At 36.0% G+C, this 21,220-nt stretch overlaps 1 protein-coding gene across 1 annotated transcript; it reads right to left on the bottom strand.

Moving 5' to 3' along the window:
- Positions 1-8,002: 8,002 nt before the first annotated feature.
- Positions 8,003-11,623, bottom strand: LOC111377568 (cytochrome P450 94A1-like). The gene is made up of 3 exons (XM_023000695.1): positions 11,372-11,623; positions 9,697-10,702; positions 8,003-9,247 (listed from the first exon to the last, which is right to left on the bottom strand). Exons 2-3 carry the CDS (start codon positions 10,658-10,660, stop codon positions 8,640-8,642), a joined length of 1,572 nt encoding a protein of 523 aa, XP_022856463.1. The 5' UTR covers positions 10,661-10,702; positions 11,372-11,623; the 3' UTR covers positions 8,003-8,639.
- Positions 11,624-21,220: the final 9,597 nt, after the last annotated feature.

Consider the following 21,220-nt stretch of genomic DNA (forward strand, 5'->3'; position numbering starts at 1 on the left):
TAGAAGCAACTAAGCGAGTCAAGCGTAAAGCGGAGCGGAGTAACAGCATCAATTCTACATTCACCCAAAAATCACGCCTGTTCACACACGCTTTAAGATAAAGTGAAAGATGAAAAGTACCTTCTTTAACTTTCAGTAAAGCTTCGTAGAGGGGCTTTTGGTTCTTCTTTTTCAAACATTGTAAAAAAAAATAAAAATCAGTAAATCGTAAATTTTTCCCAAAATAGAATGAGAAAACAAAAATAAAATTCAAAAATTGTAAAATCTCACAGCCTTGCAACAAGTACGTGTGCCAGTGTAGTGGAGGGAAAGGGATTTCTGTGGTCCTGTGGGCTGTGGGCTGTGGAGTGCGGACCTGCAGGTTGCGGCTTGCGGTCCTACGGAGTGCGGAGTAGGTGGCTGAGGCGAGCAACGAAGTCGACGGTAGAAGCAGAAGCCAGAAGAAAGGCCAAGGCAGATTCGTCGTGGACTCACTGGACTGTATCACTGTGGAGAGGGGAGTGACGGTGGAGTGACAGTTGTGAAAGTCGGAGACGACACACACACTCAGTGCATTTGATATGAATTTTCAGATTTGGGAATTTAGGTAAAGGGATTGGATTTGGATTTGGATAAATGGATTGTAGGGTTGGGATTTATGGGTAAATGGATTGTTGGGTTGGGATTGGTTTAGTTATTGGATTGGGCATTTCATTTGGGCCGGCTGAACTAAATAAAAAAAAAAAAGAAAAAGGGCCAAAATGAGGCTCCCTAAGATCTTGGGCCTGAAGCGCAGGCCTCATTCGCCTCGACCCAGAGCCGGGCCTCTATGTAAGAAGCCCATTTTACATGCATAATGCATTCGTAAAATGTATATGAGAGACAGTTTTGCTTGTTGACACAAGCTTGTCTAGGCAAGTTTACGTCTCACAACTTTTATTGCCTGCGTATGGTTGAGCAGTTTCTTATAGGGGTGATGGGTAATTGAAAAATTCGATTTGCTTTATGTTCTCAGCAACTTGACATCCCAGCCTTTCTCCTGTTTTTTTTTTTTTATTTTTTTTTTTATTTTTTTTTATTTTTTTATTGATCAGGTAAATAAGTTGTATTGATCAAAATTTTGGGTATTACTCCAGGCATACACACAATAAGACGTTACAATGATCCAAAACAAGTGATGGGACATGAATCAAAACATAAAATGCCAAACCATTGACGGTAACTAGTGCCTTAGAACTAATCCACCGTTCGAGAATTGGATTATGTTGGGCAGCTTGCATTTTTGGCAGAAAGAGTGCCAAAAACGGGTATAAAATGCTCAAGTAAAATCAAGTAACTGTTGCCACTGGCTCAGTTTCAAAGTTCTGCTTATCTGGGACAAAGACTCAATGCAGCCTTAACTTGGCCAACAGACATTGCTACATAAACAGCGTCGAACTATGTTTAGTGTACAGCAATACAGCCCCTCACAATCCCGCACAATGAGGGAGCCCACAATTAAAAAATTCATATGGACCGCCTCAACATGTGAGGGCTGTACACACGTAGTTTAACTCAACAAGGCCACATGGATCCTGTTTTACTGGGGGGACACAGAGAAGAATTATTCTAGCCAAACATGGTAGAATGCAAGGCCAATGCATACTACAGGTCGCAGCGGTCGGAACTAGCAAAAGGAGGCTGCTGAAAAAATCCAAATTCATGTCAAGGCTGAGTTTGAATTTTCCCGAACTTTTCCACTGCAATTTTGCTGTGAAATTCTGATATTTCCAGACCGGTATGGGTTCTTCAAATTCAAATTTTTAAAACGAGGGGAAGAAATCTCATGTGGACGGTTTCAAAAGACCAAGAACAAAACGGAATCTTTAAGAACATTACTTCCAGACCTCCAAGGAAACTTGATGAGTAAAGCACAAAAGCTGGTGGCCAGATCAAAACTTGCCACCGTTTTAATTTACCAACTTCAAGAACCATTTCAAATATTTTAACAAAATCTTCAAGAACACACACCCCGTTTCTCTATACGCGCCAGCGCACCCACCCACAGAGCCGAGATTTAAAGTTCTCACATGTAAGATTGATGTAATCTCAATATTAGAATGGTCAGATGCTTACTAAAATTAACACTAATAAGTCCTTGTCTTGCTGAGCCTTTTAAAAGTCAAAAGCTATTTTTGAGATTAAAAAGTTGCTTTTAGGCTTATTTAGATAATTTTATGCATGTGAAGGTTTTTTTTAAAGGAGGTTCGTTTAAGATAACTTTTTCATGAATCTCCTTTTTCAAAAAGTAGAAGCGATGCTAGCAAGCCCAATTAAGGAATCAACGAAGAATTTTTGGATTGTAATTTTTGAAATTGGTATATTTGTAAAAAAGGTAATTAGCATGAAACGTTCTCATCTTTCAATATTATTGTGCAAAACGTTCATACTTTTCATTTTTTGACATTTTTACCCTTACCTTTACCTTTTATTGCGAAAATCATCATTTTCATCAAATTTCTCATGTAAGATGACAAATATACCCTCTATTTAAATAAAACAATACAAAAGTAAAGTAAAATTAAAGAATAAATTGTAATCATACTCCCAAACTTTTTTAAAGAGTGCAAATGAGTCCAAATAAATTATTAAAAGTGTAATTAGCACAAAACGTCTCTAGTTTTGATTAAAAGACATTTTCACCGTTATTTTATATTTTATTGCGAAAATCATTATTTTCATCCATTTTCTCAATTAAAAGTTGTAAAATGACATAAAAATTATGTGATGTAAAAATCACCTAAGAAGGAAGCCCCGTGCATGCAGTTAAAACCAACTGCAAATCGCTGTATGATTTGACAATTTATCTCAAGTTTGAAATTTTATCAAATTGTAAATAGTTAAGTTTGTATATAATGTCAAAACCCTCTATTGGACCGGACCGGGCCGAGCCTATTTGGGTTTATATAAATATATAACTAGGGTTTGAGGTCCATTAAGGTTTTCATTATTCTTGCTAGCACAAGAGAAAACCCTAGAGGCTGCAATCATATTCTCTGTGTGGATCACCGTTGGAGGCTGGACAATTGGACAGCTGTGGTGGCGAATCAAAGTTGTGGAACGAAAAGAAAAGCAAAAGGATTGCAGATCTGGAAAATGTACAATCTTATCACAATTCTTAACCAAACACAATGAGATCTATTGGATGGGAATCGAAATAATTTTAATTTTCGCTGTGCATGTATAAGTAGATTCCCAACAAATGTATAGTTAAAAAGTCGAAAAATTTGGATTTACATGTAGAAAATTTTATTATATGATATGTGGTTGATCCTATAGCAAAAAGAATTTTAAAGCATTGGACACCAAACAGGGGCTTAGTATCAATATCTCTAATTGTTACTAGGCAAATACCTTACCTAACAAGCAATTAAAGTTAAATTAAGCTGAGTTGACCGAAAATTATTGATAGAAGACTTGATATCCTCTCACGTGCGTGTGGAATCTGCGTAAATAAAAAATTTAAAAAAAAGTAGTCTCATCCCTTATTGTGAGTGTTCGATTAGGGAGGCAGTTAACCCCTCCTTGTCAGTGTAGCAAAGTTGATTAAAGTTTTCTGCTATGTAGGCTTGCAATGGAGGCACAGGGCTTGAAGAACTGCACCCAAAAGGAGGAATGGTTCAGTGACAAAGGCACTGCAGTGGGCGTTCCACCTTATATCGACAGCTCGGAAATTGTTAGAAGGTCGTGGAACGATACAACTCAGGCTTAGGTTTGGGCCTCAACAAGGTTGATGGAAATATTACTTATTTTGATAGTAAAATTGTAGTTACTTGCAAATTAATCAACTTACTCGTTCTCAACTTCCACTGATAAAAAATCATTTATTTTTAACATGTAAGTGATATTTTTAATGCGTACTGAGTTCTAGTATCCATATGTTTGATTGATCCCTTTTAAATATAGAACTCCGATATTATCCCGAGTATGAAACAACATTGGTTGACGCGAAACATTTTACTCTAAAATTCGAATTTAATTTTTTGAAATGACACCCTTACTCCATTTACATTGATGTTCGTTGTGAGGAGGATTGAAGTTGTACTAAAAAGAAAAAAGAAACTAAAATATTGTATATTATACCGTATAATTATGCCTAATTAGACAGTTTTTATGTTGTATAGACCTCAAAAAAGTAAAGTTTTTCTCTAGCATCATGGAGATTGACCTTTGAGTGCTAACTTAGAAGCAAGTTTGATTTCAAGACTCACAGTTGAGCAGGGATGCGAGTGCCTTGTTTGTTAGGAATAACTAGGGGCAAATCCAGGATTTGTAGCGAGCATGGGCGGTCGGTTCGTTGGTCGCAATAAAATATTTAAAATTAAATATAACAATTATCTTTGATAAAAATGAAAATATACTTTATGCATATAATTATGCACGAATTTAAGCGACATAGTGGCCAAGCACCGTATGCTTCAAACGAAGGTCAAGAGTTCAAATCCTATTAATTGATTGCATAAAGCCGCTAAACTTGACCATATATCATTTTATTACATTTATTGCCACAACTGAACGAATGCAATAATGGTCATTTCCTCAATAAGCTTTAGAGAATGTCACAAGTTCGAATCATCTCTCTTGTATTACTTTTGGTAAAAATTATTGAATTAAAAAAATAGCACCATAAAATGCTTTACAGGATATTCAAACCTGGCACGTCCAACTTGGTTGAAAAAGAGTCAACCAATTGAGTCTTAGGTGAAATTTGTACAAATATTGAATTATCAGATATATAATATAAAATGTGATCTATATATATATATATATATATTTTTTTTTTTTTTTTTTTTTTTTTCATTTAATCTTCTCCCCTAATCCTTATTGCCGTTTTGCCCCCTCGTCCACCTCCCCTGAATCCGGCAACTCCATCTTGCTCATCCTCAGAACTGGCATTATACTCCTATTATACAGTAACTCTTTTTCCTTCAACTCCCTTTATTCTTCAATAAGTTCCTATTAGGGCCGGCCCCGAGAATATTGAAGCCCTAGGTGACTCATCATTATGAGGCTCTTAATCGTAATTTTTTTTTTTTTTACAAATGTAAAAATACTTAATGTTTAAATAAATAATATGTTTAGACAATAATGTGACGAGTTATGATTATTTCGTGATTAAAAAAGTAAATAAATTCTTCTGATTTTGATTCAAGAACCTTTTAATATATTTGAGATTTTGATGGATTAAAGTGAAAAATGTTTCGAAGTCAATAATGTATTTGTACCAAATGTGTATTTATTGGAGGATCAAAATTATCCTATCAATATTGTACTCATTCCGAAACTTATAATAAATGACACATTATGGACTTTAGGAAAAAGTTAATTTGGATAAAGTAATTCAAATTATAGCTCATTAAAATAACTACTTGATTTGTAATATTAGTTTTTAAATTAAATCATATTACCGTAACAATGTTGGGCTCATTTGGCAGCTCGAAATTAATCATTTATATTAAATTCGAGAAAAAATTAATTTGGATAAGATTGTACTAAGGTAGAATCGACAAAAAAATAAAAATAGTTAAAGTACTTTTTAAATGTATCTTATAAATTTAATTGGGCTTTTATTTTCTAGGCCCCCCATTTGATTTCAGGCCCTAGGCCATTGCCTAATTGGCCTAGACCCTGGTTCCTATATTTAACGTAACAAGTTTGGAATAGGTTTAATATTTGTAATTTTTAAATTTCAACAAAGCAATAAAATTCCCATTATTATTACAAAATCATGTTTTTATACACGCGGCCTATACAACGACGTGTCGATTCGGCCTTATAAAATACTCAAGCTTACACAGATACTTGGGCCCGACAACCAGGCATTCTTAGAGGGTGTATTCAATTAAGAACTTTTGAGTATTTTAATGGATTTTTTTAAGTGATGATTTTCTATGGATTTAGTGAATCTTTTATAGATTTGTATGAAATTAATGAAAATTTTTCGTAGATTTCTATAGACTTTCATTTTAAAATTTTTATAGACTTTTGTAGAATTCAAAAATTTTTGAAACCTTTCATTTGAAATAAAATTCACGTGTATCTAATATAATGTTATGAAATTTTTATGTACGAGGTGTTGGCTCCAACAATTCCCCTTTTGCTTTCCCCTCTTCTTAAATTCAATATTATTAAGCCTTTGTTTAAGCCTCATTTTGGGGGAATAATGAATTCTTGAATAGTTATTGATGGAAAATGTGTGGTTAAAAAATAATGAAAAGTTTTAAATTTATGTGTAATATTATTTTATTGAAAAATACATGGTTAAAATGATATTAAAATAATGTTGAAAAATTCAATTTTTTCTAAAGAATGAGGTTCAAACAAGGGCTAATACAATATACTTTTAAAATAAATAAAAATCAATATATTTATATTTAATTAGAAAATTCTCATATAAAATTTTATAATTTAATAAAAATAGATTTTTTCACAAAAAATGGATGGAAAAAAAGTTACAAGAATCCAATTTAATTTTTTTATGGAAAATAGAGTAAACAATAAGAGAAAGAAAGATAAATGCAAATAAATATAATTAATAAAAAAAAAAAATTAATCATACCTCTAATGTTCGTAGAAGGAAAAAAGAGAGACAGATTGAAAAAATAATAATTTTTTAAAGTTTCTTAAAATCTCATGATTAATGAAAGACAAATTTTGAGATTTTATATTATTATTTTTTGGTTAAAAGTTAGTACTCCTGAAACTTTTATAAAAGTCTCTAGAAATCGTTAAAATTTGAATACGCCAAAACTTATAAAGACTTTTAAAAAGTTTTAATTGAATACACCGTAACTTTTAAATACTTTTTAAAAATCTATAAAAGTTTCAATTGAATACATCGTAACTTTTAGAATTTTCTTAGAAGTCTATTAAAGTCTCAATTACATCGATACTTTTAAAGAGTCTCAAAAATTTACATTGAATACTCTTAAATTTTTTAAATCCGAAAAAGTCATTAAGTCCCCCGTTTGGCCCCCATTTTTTCAAATAAAAATGGGTGGAACAGTATTTTTTTTTTTTTTGAAAAATGAGTGATTGAAAAAGATGAAAAAAATTTCGATTTACGTATAATATTATTTTATGAAAGATCGTGTGATTGAAAATAGAAGAGTGAAAAATAAAATTTAATTTTAATGGAGAACGAACAAGGCTCAATTGACTACACTGCCCTTGATCCCCCCAAGTTTCAGAGTACTACCATTTAAAGCAATGGTACAAACCAGCAGTTTTTCGTTCAAAAATTTCTCCTGTCCTTTGAATTCTATCATTCGCGACAGATTTCTTAGTTGAAATCAAACAATTCCTATGCACAAAAGAGTTTAAGGCAAATTGAAAATGGAAGCGAGGATTGGGCAATTTTTCGATTCAGTTGGCAGTTTCTTCACCGGTGGAGATCAGATTCCTTGGTGTGATTCCGACATAGTGTCTGTAAGTCACTATGTACCTATTATTGAATGTATGTATATGTTAGAGGGTTATGGGGATGGCGGTGAATCGATATAGGGCTTACGAATAAGCGGATAACTGATGAGTAAATTAGAAGAATCGAGCGAATTGATTATTTAATGGAAGGAGAAAAAGCTCTCTTTATTAGGGAGTCTTGCTAAAAGTATGATTTCTTTTGTTATGTTCATCTCGAGAGCCACCAGGCTGATTGTTTATGCAGAGCTTCATAGTCTTTTATTGGTTTTCAGCTGACTGCAGCTCGGATCAAATGCAATTGATTTTATATTCTGGTTGTACTTGTTGGCTCATTTTTGGATAGTAGAATCTGCTGAGATTTGGACAATTAAGAGAGGGATTAATAAATTTGGTTTGAGGGCATGACTGGTGTGATTAACTTGCGCCTACTTATGATTTATATCCATCATTTTCTACACGAATAAGACGGTTGATTTGTGTGGTATGAATTCGTTATCATTGTATGACTTTTGTTGCTTTGCACAAATGATGTAAACTGTGGTTATAGTAGAATTCATTTTTGTTTTTTCTTCATCAAAGACCTAAAGTGCACAATTTTTCATAAATGGGTGGCAGCAAGAGTTGAACTCAAGTTTGTTCCTGAGACTATGCTAGAACGAACTTATTTAATTGAATTATTTCTTCAATGCACAATGCTTATAACTTGTTTTAAGTGAAAGACAATCAACATCTTTTATTGATGCAGACGGAATTATTGGAATTGGCATTGCTGTGACTGCTGCTGGACTATTGGCTGGTGGAATTGCAGCAGCATTGTCATCGCGGAAGAAATGACCTTACCATGACTACCATTGTACATTATGCTTCTACATGTTAGGATACCTTTATAAATCACATGCCACTGAACGTTGACTTGTATCTTGTTTTTGATCTTCTATAGAATTTTGAACAAACGTTTTTTACCTAAACGTATGAAAATATTTTATTTATTCAGCATTATTGGTAGAGTCGATTTTTAAAAGTTGGTACTAATTGGAAGCTGGTAGAATACAACAGCGCGTGTGGTCAAACATATTTTTTATCTATACATTTTGTTGAATTTATTATTACTACACACTTATTGTCCAGACATCTCGTAGAGCCCACAACTTATAATCACTTGTATTTTAGTTTAAGCACGTCCAAGCATGCTTAGGAAGTCACCTTCTCTTTAGCCTGATTGGCAATCCACCTTTCATCTTGAGAATAAGCGATAACACGTAAGGCGGATTCACTATCCTCTCCGGACACCCACCACCATCAATAGCCACAACCTCGAACTCATACATAACAGCTGCAGCGATAGACTTCATTTGCACATAGGCCATATCTTTCCCGAGGCACATTCGAGGCCCACAATGGAACACTGGAAACTTAAACTGATCACGCGGCTGGAAAACCCCGTCATCATCCAGCCATCTCTCTGGCCTGAACTCCATGCAATCGGGACCCCATAGTCTCTTCATTCTCCCCATTGCATAAGCGGAGTAATCAGCAAACCAACCTTTTCCTACATATGTGCCACTGCTTAAGATATTATCAGATATGGTTAATCTTGAATTGATGGGCACAGGTGGAAACAGTCGAAGTGATTCCGATAAGGCTGCATGTAGGTAATTGAATTTCTTCAGATCATCATAACTGAAACTTGCCAGCCGTGCCTCTGAAGATGCGGCCGATAATTCCTCGTAGATCAAGCGCTCGCACCGAGCATGGCCAGCAATTAACCAAAAGAACCAAGTCAGTGCTGTTGAGGTTGAATCTTTACCTGCAGACAAGTTGTTATTACTCATAAGACAACTATTTGGCAAAAAGCAACATATAGAGTGAGTATTGTTCTCAATGAATCCAAACTTCTTTGCACGAATCATTTTTCTAGTCCCCATTCAGTTCTTTGCTCTGTCATAAGAAGATCTAAACCAACCAGATCTTTAGCTACTACAACAGATAAAGTTTATCTACCTCTCCTCCCGACTTCTCCCAGATCATGGCACTCTTATAATAGGAATCTCATAGGCTCTAAGCAAAACATGTCCAATTGCACAACTCAACTTTTTGGATTATATTCATAAATGATTATTCATAATGAATAAATGATTTTGGTCATGTGAATAAATATATCTATCTATTGTAACAATGAAGCCGGTGTGAAATTTGATGCGATGGATTTTCTTGCTTGAAAACAAAAAATAAGTACTTCAAATGCAATGTTTTTACCTGCAAGAATGAAGCTGATCACTATATCTCTCAAGAATCTCCTTTTCTGATCTTGATCAAGAAATCCAAGGTTTGATGCAGAATGATTAAACCTTGATAACAAATCTTGATTTTTCTCTTGCTTGTCATCATTTCGACAATTTTCCTCCTTGAATCTTATGATATTCATGGCATACTCGTTTATAATTTCAATAGCTTCCTTATATCGTTTTTCACTTCCAATGTTGAGTAGCCTTTTGATCTTCCAAATGGCTGGCAAAGGCAGCATGAACCTGTTAAAGCTAACCTCCACAGCATAATCAAATGCCTGAACAAACGAGGAAACCAAAGAGGTTTCGCCAACCCTCTTCATGTCCAGCCATGCAGGATCAACACCAAAGGCAACATTACAAATGTTGTCAAAAGTGAATCTACGCAAAACTTCTTGTAGATCAATGACATGACGATTATTGCAGGCAGTAGATAAGTATGGAATTAAAGAGTTTGAAAGTTGATATTGGACAGTGTCTGAGATGAAGGTTTTGAGTGATCTTGTGTTGAATTCGTGGCTAGCAATCTTGCGCTGGGTAAACCAAAGATCGCCATCCACATTGAAGATTCCGTATCCAAGGAGGTCGTGAAGGATGGACTGGAACCTGGTGCCTTTCACATAGTTCGAGAAGTTGGAGCGGAGGAGGTGGTCGAGATTAGCAGGGTTTGCTGTGCAAATTCCATGGGAGAGGCCTAGAAAACCATTAACTTGGATTGTGAGAGATGGGGTCGTGGAAAGCATGTCAGCAACCCAGTCATGGAAGCGATGATGATTAAGGAGGAAACCTACAAGGTTTCCGACTAGAGGATATGATTGAGGGCACGAGTTTTTATTGGGAGGGCCGGAGTAGCACCGGAAGATGAAGTATGCAAGAGAGAGGAAGGTTAAAGTTAGAAAGAGGAAAAACAGGGAAACAGTGTTGAGATCAACCATTTTTATTCTCTTTTCGGTCAGTAGTTGATAGTGTATCAAAACCTGTAAGGCAAGAGAAAAGATTGGTTATCAGTATCTTGTGTTTAAAACTATCTACATATGCTTAGCAACTACAACCTCGCTTTTTCATGTTTGGCAAAGATTATAATTGCTTATAAGCTGGTCAAACTTTATCCTGATCCATGCATATAGACACAACTTTTACCTATGCTTTTTACTATCCACCAATTTCGTAGGACAAAAAGGTGCAATGAGGAAAACCACCAAGGAAGTTGAAAAATTAATCAGTAATTCGAAAGCACTAATTCCTGATTGACAATCTAAACTCCACGTTCACCTTATATATTTCACATCTTAATTGTACTAAAATCGCAGACAACGTAAAACATGCTGATGAACCCATAAAAAGGATTAAAATCCCCCAAGATATTCCCATTCCCAGGTGAGCAAATGCAAAGTTACAATTCTCAAGAAATGATGATTCTTTTCCAATTTCCACACACACAACTTATTAATTTTTCGATAAAATATATCACGGAAATTTACTTTCTCGTTTTTTTCCGTTCTTTTCCCTTTTAATCAGATGGATCAAATGGCTGGAGCATCAGCAAATGGAAAGTGCACAAAAACATAACCCCAAAAGCATACATAATCGAAGAAATAACAAAAATTTATAACAAGATGTAGAAGAGGCAAAACACTAAATCGAACCTGCTGAGCCTCCTGGAGATTTGTGTTAAGCTTTAAACAACTGGAAGATTGACCATCCAAATTTGACTTTTCTTTAAAAGAATTAATGGTGTTGAGTTATTAAGAATTGATTCATCAAGTAATTTCTAGGGTTTATAATGGTTTTGATTGGAAATCCATTCAACTGTTATCTGATTTGTATGAACAGAGAAATCAAACTAGGATTCTGTCCATTGTGATTTTAAAAAGTTGTTAAATTATATTATTAATCACTCAACTTTACTCCATGTTATGCCAATAAATTTTCACTCTATATTGGGTCATCTTATTGGACCCGAGCCAGGCCCATTAGTGTTGGGCCTCAAAGCTGAGGCTCTGACAAGGCCAACCGAGGAGCAGCCGAAGCGCCTGCCGAGACGCCTATTAATTTGCTCACCTCCTATTGGGCTCAGACTTAGGCCCACTAACCCGTTTGGCCCGCTTCACATCCATTTCTGTATGTATATGGATTCAACTCACACAATCAAGGTATGTTCTACACTCTCTAGCCAAACCCTCATCTCCATACTATTGCACTCTATATATCTATCTCCGTTCGGCCGCCTTTGCCTCTTGACGGGGTGCTACTTGCGCAGGTTTCAAGGGGGTGAGGCTAGGGAACCTGTTGGAGTCATTTTTGGAGGTCAACAGATTGACGTCGTTTTTGGGAAACGCTACGTTAACCATGTTATATCACATACCTAAAGGTCGTCGGAAATTGAAATATTTTCGGGTGGCAGTGTTCTACCAAAAGAGAGAAGGCAACAACATTTCTAAAAACAATTTTATTTCTAGCAGAAGACATCATCAACCGGAGAAGAGAAAAAATGGCAGCCGAACCATTTGAAAAAATTCCTTGAAAAAGGGAATTTTCGGCATGAATGGAAAAAGCTAGCCAAGGGGTTGAATAAACCCACCATGAAATGGCTATTGAAAGCTGGTCCGAACTTGGGTTTTCCGGCAAAAATGAAGGTAGTAGCAAGTGAACTACAAAGCAACCACAACGAAAAAGAAAGGGGAAGGAAAGAAGTGGCCATTTATCCAATAAACTTGCACCAGTGGGTATGTCAAAAAGATGCTTTTTTTACCCCCCCCCCCCCCCTATTGCTGAAATTATTCACCATATTCTTGAGAAAATCCATCAGCAAACAAGACAAAAAAAGACCCAAATGAAAGCAATAAATCTGCCGGATATTTTCCAGCAAATAGGGGAATCTTTTACTCATAAATTGAAGCCAATGACAAGAAGAAAGACACCAAAAAACAGTCAAGACTTCACCCCATTGCTACAAGAAAATAAAACCACGGTTAGACGACTAATTCCGACAACTAAGTATTGCTACAGCGGACCAAACCATTGATTTCAGCACCAAAAACTACAGCCATTTTGTCCACTGCCATGGCAACAGATGGTAGAAAATGAAGCATTGGTAGCCTTGCATTTTGTCACTTCCGACCAAGACCGTTGAAGTCGCAGATGATGGGTGGTCTCCGATCTCCTCTTCTATTTTGTCCCTTAGATTAGCATTGAATGTGACAGTGATGGTGGCGTGCCAAACGAGCTCTCAATCTCAGATTTTTCAAGACTTTTGCTAGCATTAGATGGGTAGGCTTTTGCAGTCAAATTTCCATCAAATTTCAGATACTTCACGTGCAGCTTGTTGTCCTCTTGTTGGGCTGAATTCCCCAATTGAATAGCTGGATATTAATTTCCGAATTTGGCCCAATTGTTGACAAAGCAAAAGGCCTTGGAAATCTCTAATCGAGACAGTAATGGGTACAAATAATTGGGTCTCTAGGATTTATTGGACCACACTAATATTGGACTCAAAAATTTATTTTCTCTTGGCCCACGGCTCTTCTTATTATACTAAAGCATTTGTGCTTGGTGGACACTTCGGCTCTTCCAGGCTTCAATTCTTTTGGGTTCTTCCACTTTGGCCTCTACCATTAACCTGGGCAGATCCATGAGGTAAATTTTGGTGCTCATGTTAATTATTTTAATTCGATAATTACTCTCCTCTAGTGGCCCATGTTAATGGCGTCGTGTATGAAAAGAGAAAATCGGCCGAAGCTAAGTGCACTAGTCGTTCATAGCAATGTGGCTGTAAGCTGTTTTTTACCTGCAAAATTTGAAATTGCCATCACACGAAACTTCTACCCACAATCAAACAAGGGCAATAAAATGTAGAATTAATGCTTGGAAATATATTAGTTCGAGGTCACCAATTAGACATGGGTTTTTCTTAAAGTCTTCAACAGACCACTTACTTCCATTAGGATTGGAGCATGATTTAGCAGGATATAGTTTCCTTATTTATTAAGGACGAGCCCTCACACATCAAGGCTAGCTTGTGAATTCTTTATTTATTGAAGATGAGCCCCAGCTCGTAGATTTCTTATTATACAAGACAGAATTTTATTAGTCCTCATTCCTTGAAAAAAGGAAGAGACGATATGTTATAAGTCCTCGTTTCTTGAATAAAGGAAGAGGTATATTTTTTGATGTCTTTGTTCCTTGAATAAAGGACGAGGCAAATTGTCAGATGTGCTCGCCCTTGCAAAAGGAGCATTTCCTGACCTATTCACGGGATGCTTATTCCCCGCCTCATTATCGTCGAGCCTAGCTCTAAGACCTCGTTTATTCGAGGCCAGCTTATAAGACTCCGATCGTTCGACACTTCGCCAGATGTTTATCCCTGGCTTCGCGGGATGCTTATTCCCTGCCTCATTATCGTCGAGCCTAGATCTAAGTTCTCGTCTATCCGAGGTCAGCTTATAAGTCTCCGAGAGTTCGCCAATTCGCCATATTCTTATCCCTGGCTCAGCGAGACTATACCTCGCCTCACTATTGTTGAGCTTGGCTCCAAGTCCTCATCATTCCGAGGCAAGCCACTAAGACTCCAATAGTTCGACAGTTATATGCGGGATGTCTATTCCCCGCTTCGTCATATGCTTATCCCTAGCTCAGCGAGACTATTCCTCGCCTCACTATCGCTGAGCTTGGCTCTAAGTCCTCCTCATTTCGAGGCAAGCCACTAAGACTCCGATAGTTCGACAGTTCGCTAGATATTTATTCATGGCTTCGTGAGATGTCTTTTCCTCGCTTCGCTATCGTCGAGCTTAGCTTTAAGCCCTCGTCCACTTGAGGTTAGCTTAAAAAACTCCGATAGTTCGACATTTTGTCAGATGTTCATCTCTCGCTTCGCGAGATGTCTTTTCCTCACTTCTCACTATTGTCGAGCCTGACTCTAAATCCTCGTCATTCCGAGGCAAGTCACTAAGCCTATGATAGTTCGAGACTTATTTGCGAGACGTCTATCTCCCACCTCACCAAATGCTGTCCGCAGCTTGACAAAGTTTCAACCCTCCCGACGCGGAGTCCCCTATGGGTCATCGCCTCGGCTGTAGCGTTGCGAAAGCTTTACCGACCTTCAGCCATCTCTTGCATCGATCGCAGACGGGCTCCTTATTTAGCTTTACAAAGTCTAGACGCACCTGACGCGGAGTCCCCTATGGGTCATCGCCTTAGTGGCTGCGTTCTCTCCTAAACTTTACAAGGCTTCAGCCATCTCCTGCATCGATCGCAGATGAGCTACTTTCTCAAACATACATTGAAGCTTCAGCACCTTAGTCAAAGATGTGTCCCGACCTTCAGCTTCACAACCTTTAGCATCTCCCATGCTTCATCCTATGAGTTAGCGCTTCGGTAGAGACAGCTGAACCTACAACCACAGCAGCAACCATACACTCAGCTGATATTAAAAAGTCAACGGCTAGTATACATCAATATGCTTCAATATCAGTGCAGCTACTTATATTCAGTCCAGAGCACAGCCTCTGCTATCAGAGCATCGCCTCTGCTACTACAATCAGAGCATTACTACTACATCCAACGCATCGCCCTTGTCGCCTATGCTACTTACATTCAAAGCATCGCGTCTACATCAACTTTATCACAATGGTACTTCAAGTCCGACCCGTATATAAATATTCGGCTCAGACTTGGGGGCTGCATATTACTGCTAGCATACGCATCACATTACTGTTACCATGTCATACATTATTTTCATCACAACCAGTACGTATGTCGTGTCATAATTATTTTCATTTTATTGTCGACATCATGTTACTTGCTTCACTATAGCACTATCGATACACTGAGTTGTGCGAGCACATAATTTTCTATAATGCATGACAGATCCTCTGCACATATTTTGGAGCAATGTGATATGTTACACCTTATGAGCATTTGAAGGGGCGAATGGACCCCAAATTTATTTGGTATATGTGTTGTGGATATATTGTATTGTATTACAGGATTGGTTTAGTCCATATTACAGGGGAGATGCTGCCGAAATTTTCAAAAAATATGTGCAGTATATCTTTGGAGGCAATTCATAAGCCCTCGCTTATTCTGACACACATTTTCTGAGGTAGTTCGTAAGCCCTCACTTATTGGAGCTACCTATCTTTCTGAGACAATCTGTAAGATCTCGCCTGCTTCTAAGTTTATATTTCAAGTCCGAGCCGCATATAAATAATACGACTTGAACTTGGGGGGCTACTATTATGCCTATAAATTATCACTCCATATTGGGTCATCTTATTGAACCCGAGCCAGGCCCATTAGTGTTGGGCCCCAAAGCCGAGGCTCTGACAAGGCCAACCGAGGCGTAGCCGAAGCGCTAAGAAGTCTAGCCGAAGCGCCTGCCGAGGCGCCTATTATTTTGCTCACCTCGTATTGGGCTCAGACTTAGGCCCACTAACCCGTATGGCCGCTTCACATCCATTTCTCTATATATATGGATTCAACTCACACAATCAAGGTATGTTCTACACTCTCTAGCCAAACCTCCATCTCTATATTATTGCACTCTATATATCTATCTCCGTCCGGCCGTTGACTTGACCGTCGGAGTGTAAACGGTCGTCGGACCCTTTTCTTGTCCGGCCGCCTTTGCCTCTTGACGGGGTGCTACTTGCGCAAGTTTCGAGGAGGCGAGCTTAGGGAGCCTGTTGGAACCATTTTTGGAGGTCAACACTCCATATCACCATCAACTCACTAATCTTGACATGGATTCCATCCAACCCGGAATGAGAGGGAATGAGTAAGTGAAATTTAAGCATAAATTCAAAATTAAAATGATTTTTTCCCAATTCATTCGCACAATCTCCCGACCCATCCGTAAACCCTAAAAATTATATTCAAAGGTTGGAGGTGTGTTTGGTACATTAGATTATGTGGTAAATTCGATTAGGCAGTATAAGTACTTTAGTATAAAGTTATAATAAATAATTTAATTATAATAGTATTTTGGAGGATTAAAATGGATAATATTCTTTGATTTTTGATTAAAAAGATAATCATTTGCACCACGAACCATATTACATAACGCCCTTGTTTGAGCCCCATTTTGATGGAAAAAATGAATTTTGGAACAGTGTATTGATGTGAAATATGTGGTTAAAAAATAAGGAAAAGATTTGAATTTGAGTGTAATATTATTTTATTGACAAAATATGTGGTTGAAATTATGTCAAAATACTAATGAAGAATTCATTTTCTTCAAAGAATGGGGATCAAACAAGGGCAATATGAGGTTTGGAAGTGGTTTTAGGCGGAATAAGAAACTATATAGTAATTGAGTCTCCGTTTGGTAGCAATTTTTCATCCCAAAAAATCAATTTTTTTACCGTTGTTTCACTATCCGTCATTTTTTACTTCTTCATTCACAAGTAAAGCCTACTTTTCTCTATGACGGACAAAAAATTAATTCTCATAATTACTACCGAACAAGCCATGAAATTACTTGAATGAAAAGTCAGAGAATAATGTTCACCTCAATCCTTGCTACTTTGTAATATTCATTATAATTATGTATTAAATTTCTTACGCGGACTAATTCAATGTACCAAATGTAACCTAAATGTCCTTCTCTATTTCTCCCAATATCTTGATAAACCCTAATTGCGAATTCACTTGCTTGGACATGGAGGACCGATAGGCCTACAAAAGGGAAGACAACCCTCGAGATGATTAATGATACTGGTGGTTTTTGTTAATGGAACTTTGCAGAGTGAGCGATCACATGGAGTTAACGGCAGTTGTTGTTTATTAAATACTCTTTTATGTATTTTTCATCTTAAAAAGCATCTTTCTATTTTTGGAGATTTGAGTCAATAAATTTTGACGGTTGGTGGAGATCATAAAACCAGGGGTGGGAGTGGTTCAATTCGATTCTAATCGAACCGAATAAAAAATCAATGATTCTTCATCTATAATAATGAAAGAGAACTATAAACAAACTATTTGGTTTCGTTCTAGTTACATAACCTAATTTTCAAACTCTAAGTGCAAGTCAATATTTTATCACCATAAGTATACCCCCAAGTTGGTCAGTTTGGGCTTCAGCCTAATTCAAGTTGGATTGAGATATTTTTTGTTGGAGAACTTTTTTATGGGTTCAATGGTTGGGGCCTTTTTTGTTGAATTTGGAGAATATTTTAAAAGTGAACAATACATAACTCCTACATATAAGTTATATTTCAAAACTAACAAATTTGTCAAATTATTTTTAAAAATTTCAATTAATAATATCCCATCCCCATACTCACCCCACGTATAAAAAAATTTCAAAAATTGAAAACTTTTATTGAGATTACGCTGCACCCAACTTATAAAAAATTTTCAAAACTTAAAAATCTTTAATGAAGATTACACCCCTACCCCGAAACCACCTCCACCTATCCCCACCATCGATCCCCACTTATCTCACCTTGTAAATTTTTTTCAAAAATTGAAACTTTTTTTCGATATTATACCCCACCCCATCCGACACCATCTCACCCCAACTTATAAAATTTTTCAAAAATAAAATTCTTTTATAAGATTACACCTCATCCCGAAACCACCTCCACTCATCTCCACCCCGCGAACCCCACCTACGCCACCCTATAAAAAATTTTCAAAAATTGAAAGTTTTTTCAATATTACACCCTACCCCATGCCACACTCAACCCCATCCCACCCCACCCTACCCCAACTTATAAAAAATTTCAAAAAATTAAAAATCTTCTATAAGATTACACCCACGCCAAAACCACCTCCGCCCACGAACCCCACCTATAAAAAAATTTCAAAAATTGAAAGCATTTTTCGAGATTACACCCACCTCAACTTGTGAAAAGTTTTCAAGACTTAAAAATCTTTTAATGGAGATTACGCCCATTTCGGAACCACTCCCATGGAATCACACATATTTGTGACTAACATGTTATCTGGAACCAGATTTTTTTACCAAAGATGTGTTATATGTAACAAATCGTGATCAAATTTATCTTCATTGTGACTGTATGACCATCTAATTTGTGTCTGTATGTAATCAAATCACTAACTTGTGTTATCTTTGACTAACTATAACTAAACTTGTTTTCAGTGTGACTCACTATGACTGTACGCAGCCAAGTCGGTTATATGTGTTATCTTTGATTAATTGTAACCAAATTTGTTTTCAGTATAATTAAGGGCCTGTTTGAGCCACATCATTCCAAAAAAATACATTTTTAAACAATGATTTGACATCATTTCAACCACACATTCTTCAATAAAATAATATTACATGCAAATCAAAAACTTTTCCTTATTTTTTAACCACACATTTTTCATCAATACACTATTCAAGAATACATTATTACCAAAATAATATGACTCAAACAGCCCATAAGTGTGATTAAATTTGTCTTCAATGTGACCGTATATGATCAGGTCAATTTTAACCATAATTATATGTGATCAAATCACAATCAATCACAATTAACACAAAATTGGTCATAACCAATCATAATAAATACATACTTGGTCACAAAGTGTCACCACAAATAAATATACACATACGACTTACCAACAACATAATCCACCACCAGTCACCACCACCATAACCTCCAATGCACCATCACCACCACCTTCAACTCAAATCGATGACTATAAATACTACCTTCATCTTAAATATTACCAAACATCACCAAAAATAACACCTCAAATAAATCAAGGTCACAATATTATATCATTTATAGTCGGAACAACGTACTAGTCACAATAATAGAAAATTCATAGCCATAAATCACAGATTTTATAGGTCACAACTTATTTATCGATCACAACTCATCAAAATTTATTGTCACGACTTATTTCTCGATCACAAATCACAAAATTTACAAGCACAACTTATTTTATTAATTGAATTTTATTTATGAAATAATTAATTAAACATATTTTATTAATTAAAATATTAAGGTCACAATTCTATAGTATTTGATCACAAATAAAAGAATTTATAGGTTACAAATTATTTTACGGTTACAAATAAAAATTTTTATGGATGACAATTTATCCAACGATCACAAATAAAAAATTTATAGGTCACAAATAATAAATTTTTCAAGTCACAGCTCAAATTTTTAGGTCACATATTATTTATCAATCACATACTATTTAGTGATTACAAAACATCCAAATTATTTGTTACAATCCTCAAATAATTAATCACGTATTATTTATTGATCACAAATTAATCAATTTATTGGTCACAATCAACCAAATAATTCATCATCAAGTCATTCCACCCTACACCACCAGGCCACTACCTCATTGTCGTCGTCGTCGTCACTACCACCGCCCACGCCACCGCCATCACTGTACATACCAACAATCACTACCACCACCTAGTGGTGACAATGGGCCGAGCTGAGTCGAGCCGGCTTGATCCTTAACCTCACGAGCCGAGCTCGTGGCTCGTTGACTTTTGGTGAGCTTGGCTCGTCCGAGTTGGTGGGTCGAGCCGAGATTTGGCTTGTAAGCTTGTCATTTTTTTTAAATAGAGAAAAACGAAAATAATGTAATGAAAACACTTCTAAAAAAAATAGAAAGTACTAAGAAAATACAAATAATTTAATGAAGACATTTTTTTCTTTTTTTATTTATATCATATTGTAATATTTTTTATAAAGTATAAAATATTTATATAATGAAGACGAATTGTTTTTTAAAATACATTTACAAAAAAAAAAATTATTTCTTTTTAAAGTAGATTAAATGTAAACCCTCTTCTTTTATCCGGTTTGGGATCGGCTACATCAATTTTAAGTAGGAGGAGTTAAAAATTGTACACGAACAACTTGTTGTAACGTGTATAATTTTTAAAAAAAATTAAATTTAACGATTAAGAAATAAATAAATTTTGATTAATATAATTCAATTAAATATCATTTACCTGGCAACATGTGTCCTGTCAATCCTTCACACACATTAACGCTTTCAAAACATTTTCTTTCAGTCGGCTCCTGATATCGGTCAAAATCCTTTTACCTGCACTAAAAGCAGACCCCGAAACAACAGTGCTAACCGGAGGTATCAGCAGATCTTTCGCAATTGCAGAAACAATTGACCAACGTCTTTTATACTTTCGCCAGAATTCAATTACTTCTTCTAAACTTTTTTAATTATTCTGTCTGTTGACATATTATGATTGAAGTAATCAATTAATTCGGTAGGCATCACATTTTCAGTTGTGACCGATGTCTGATGAGATGCAAATGTAGACGACATGACACTAGATGAACACATTGCAGTTGCATTATTTCTAAAGGTATTAATACCTTGAAATAAATTCATTATTTCGACATCATCTTCTTCAATTTCAGCCGAAGGAGTAGGTGCAGAGGGTACCCGACTAACATTCGTACCCATTCTTTACGCATATAAATCATATATTCCACATAATATTTGCTCTAAATTATTATAGGCGATAGGTATATCAAGTATTAAGGCTT

This window comes from Olea europaea, unplaced genomic scaffold (assembly GCF_002742605.1).
Source record: "Olea europaea var. sylvestris unplaced genomic scaffold, O_europaea_v1 scaffold1679, whole genome shotgun sequence".
NCBI lineage: Eukaryota > Viridiplantae > Streptophyta > Magnoliopsida > Lamiales > Oleaceae > Olea > Olea europaea.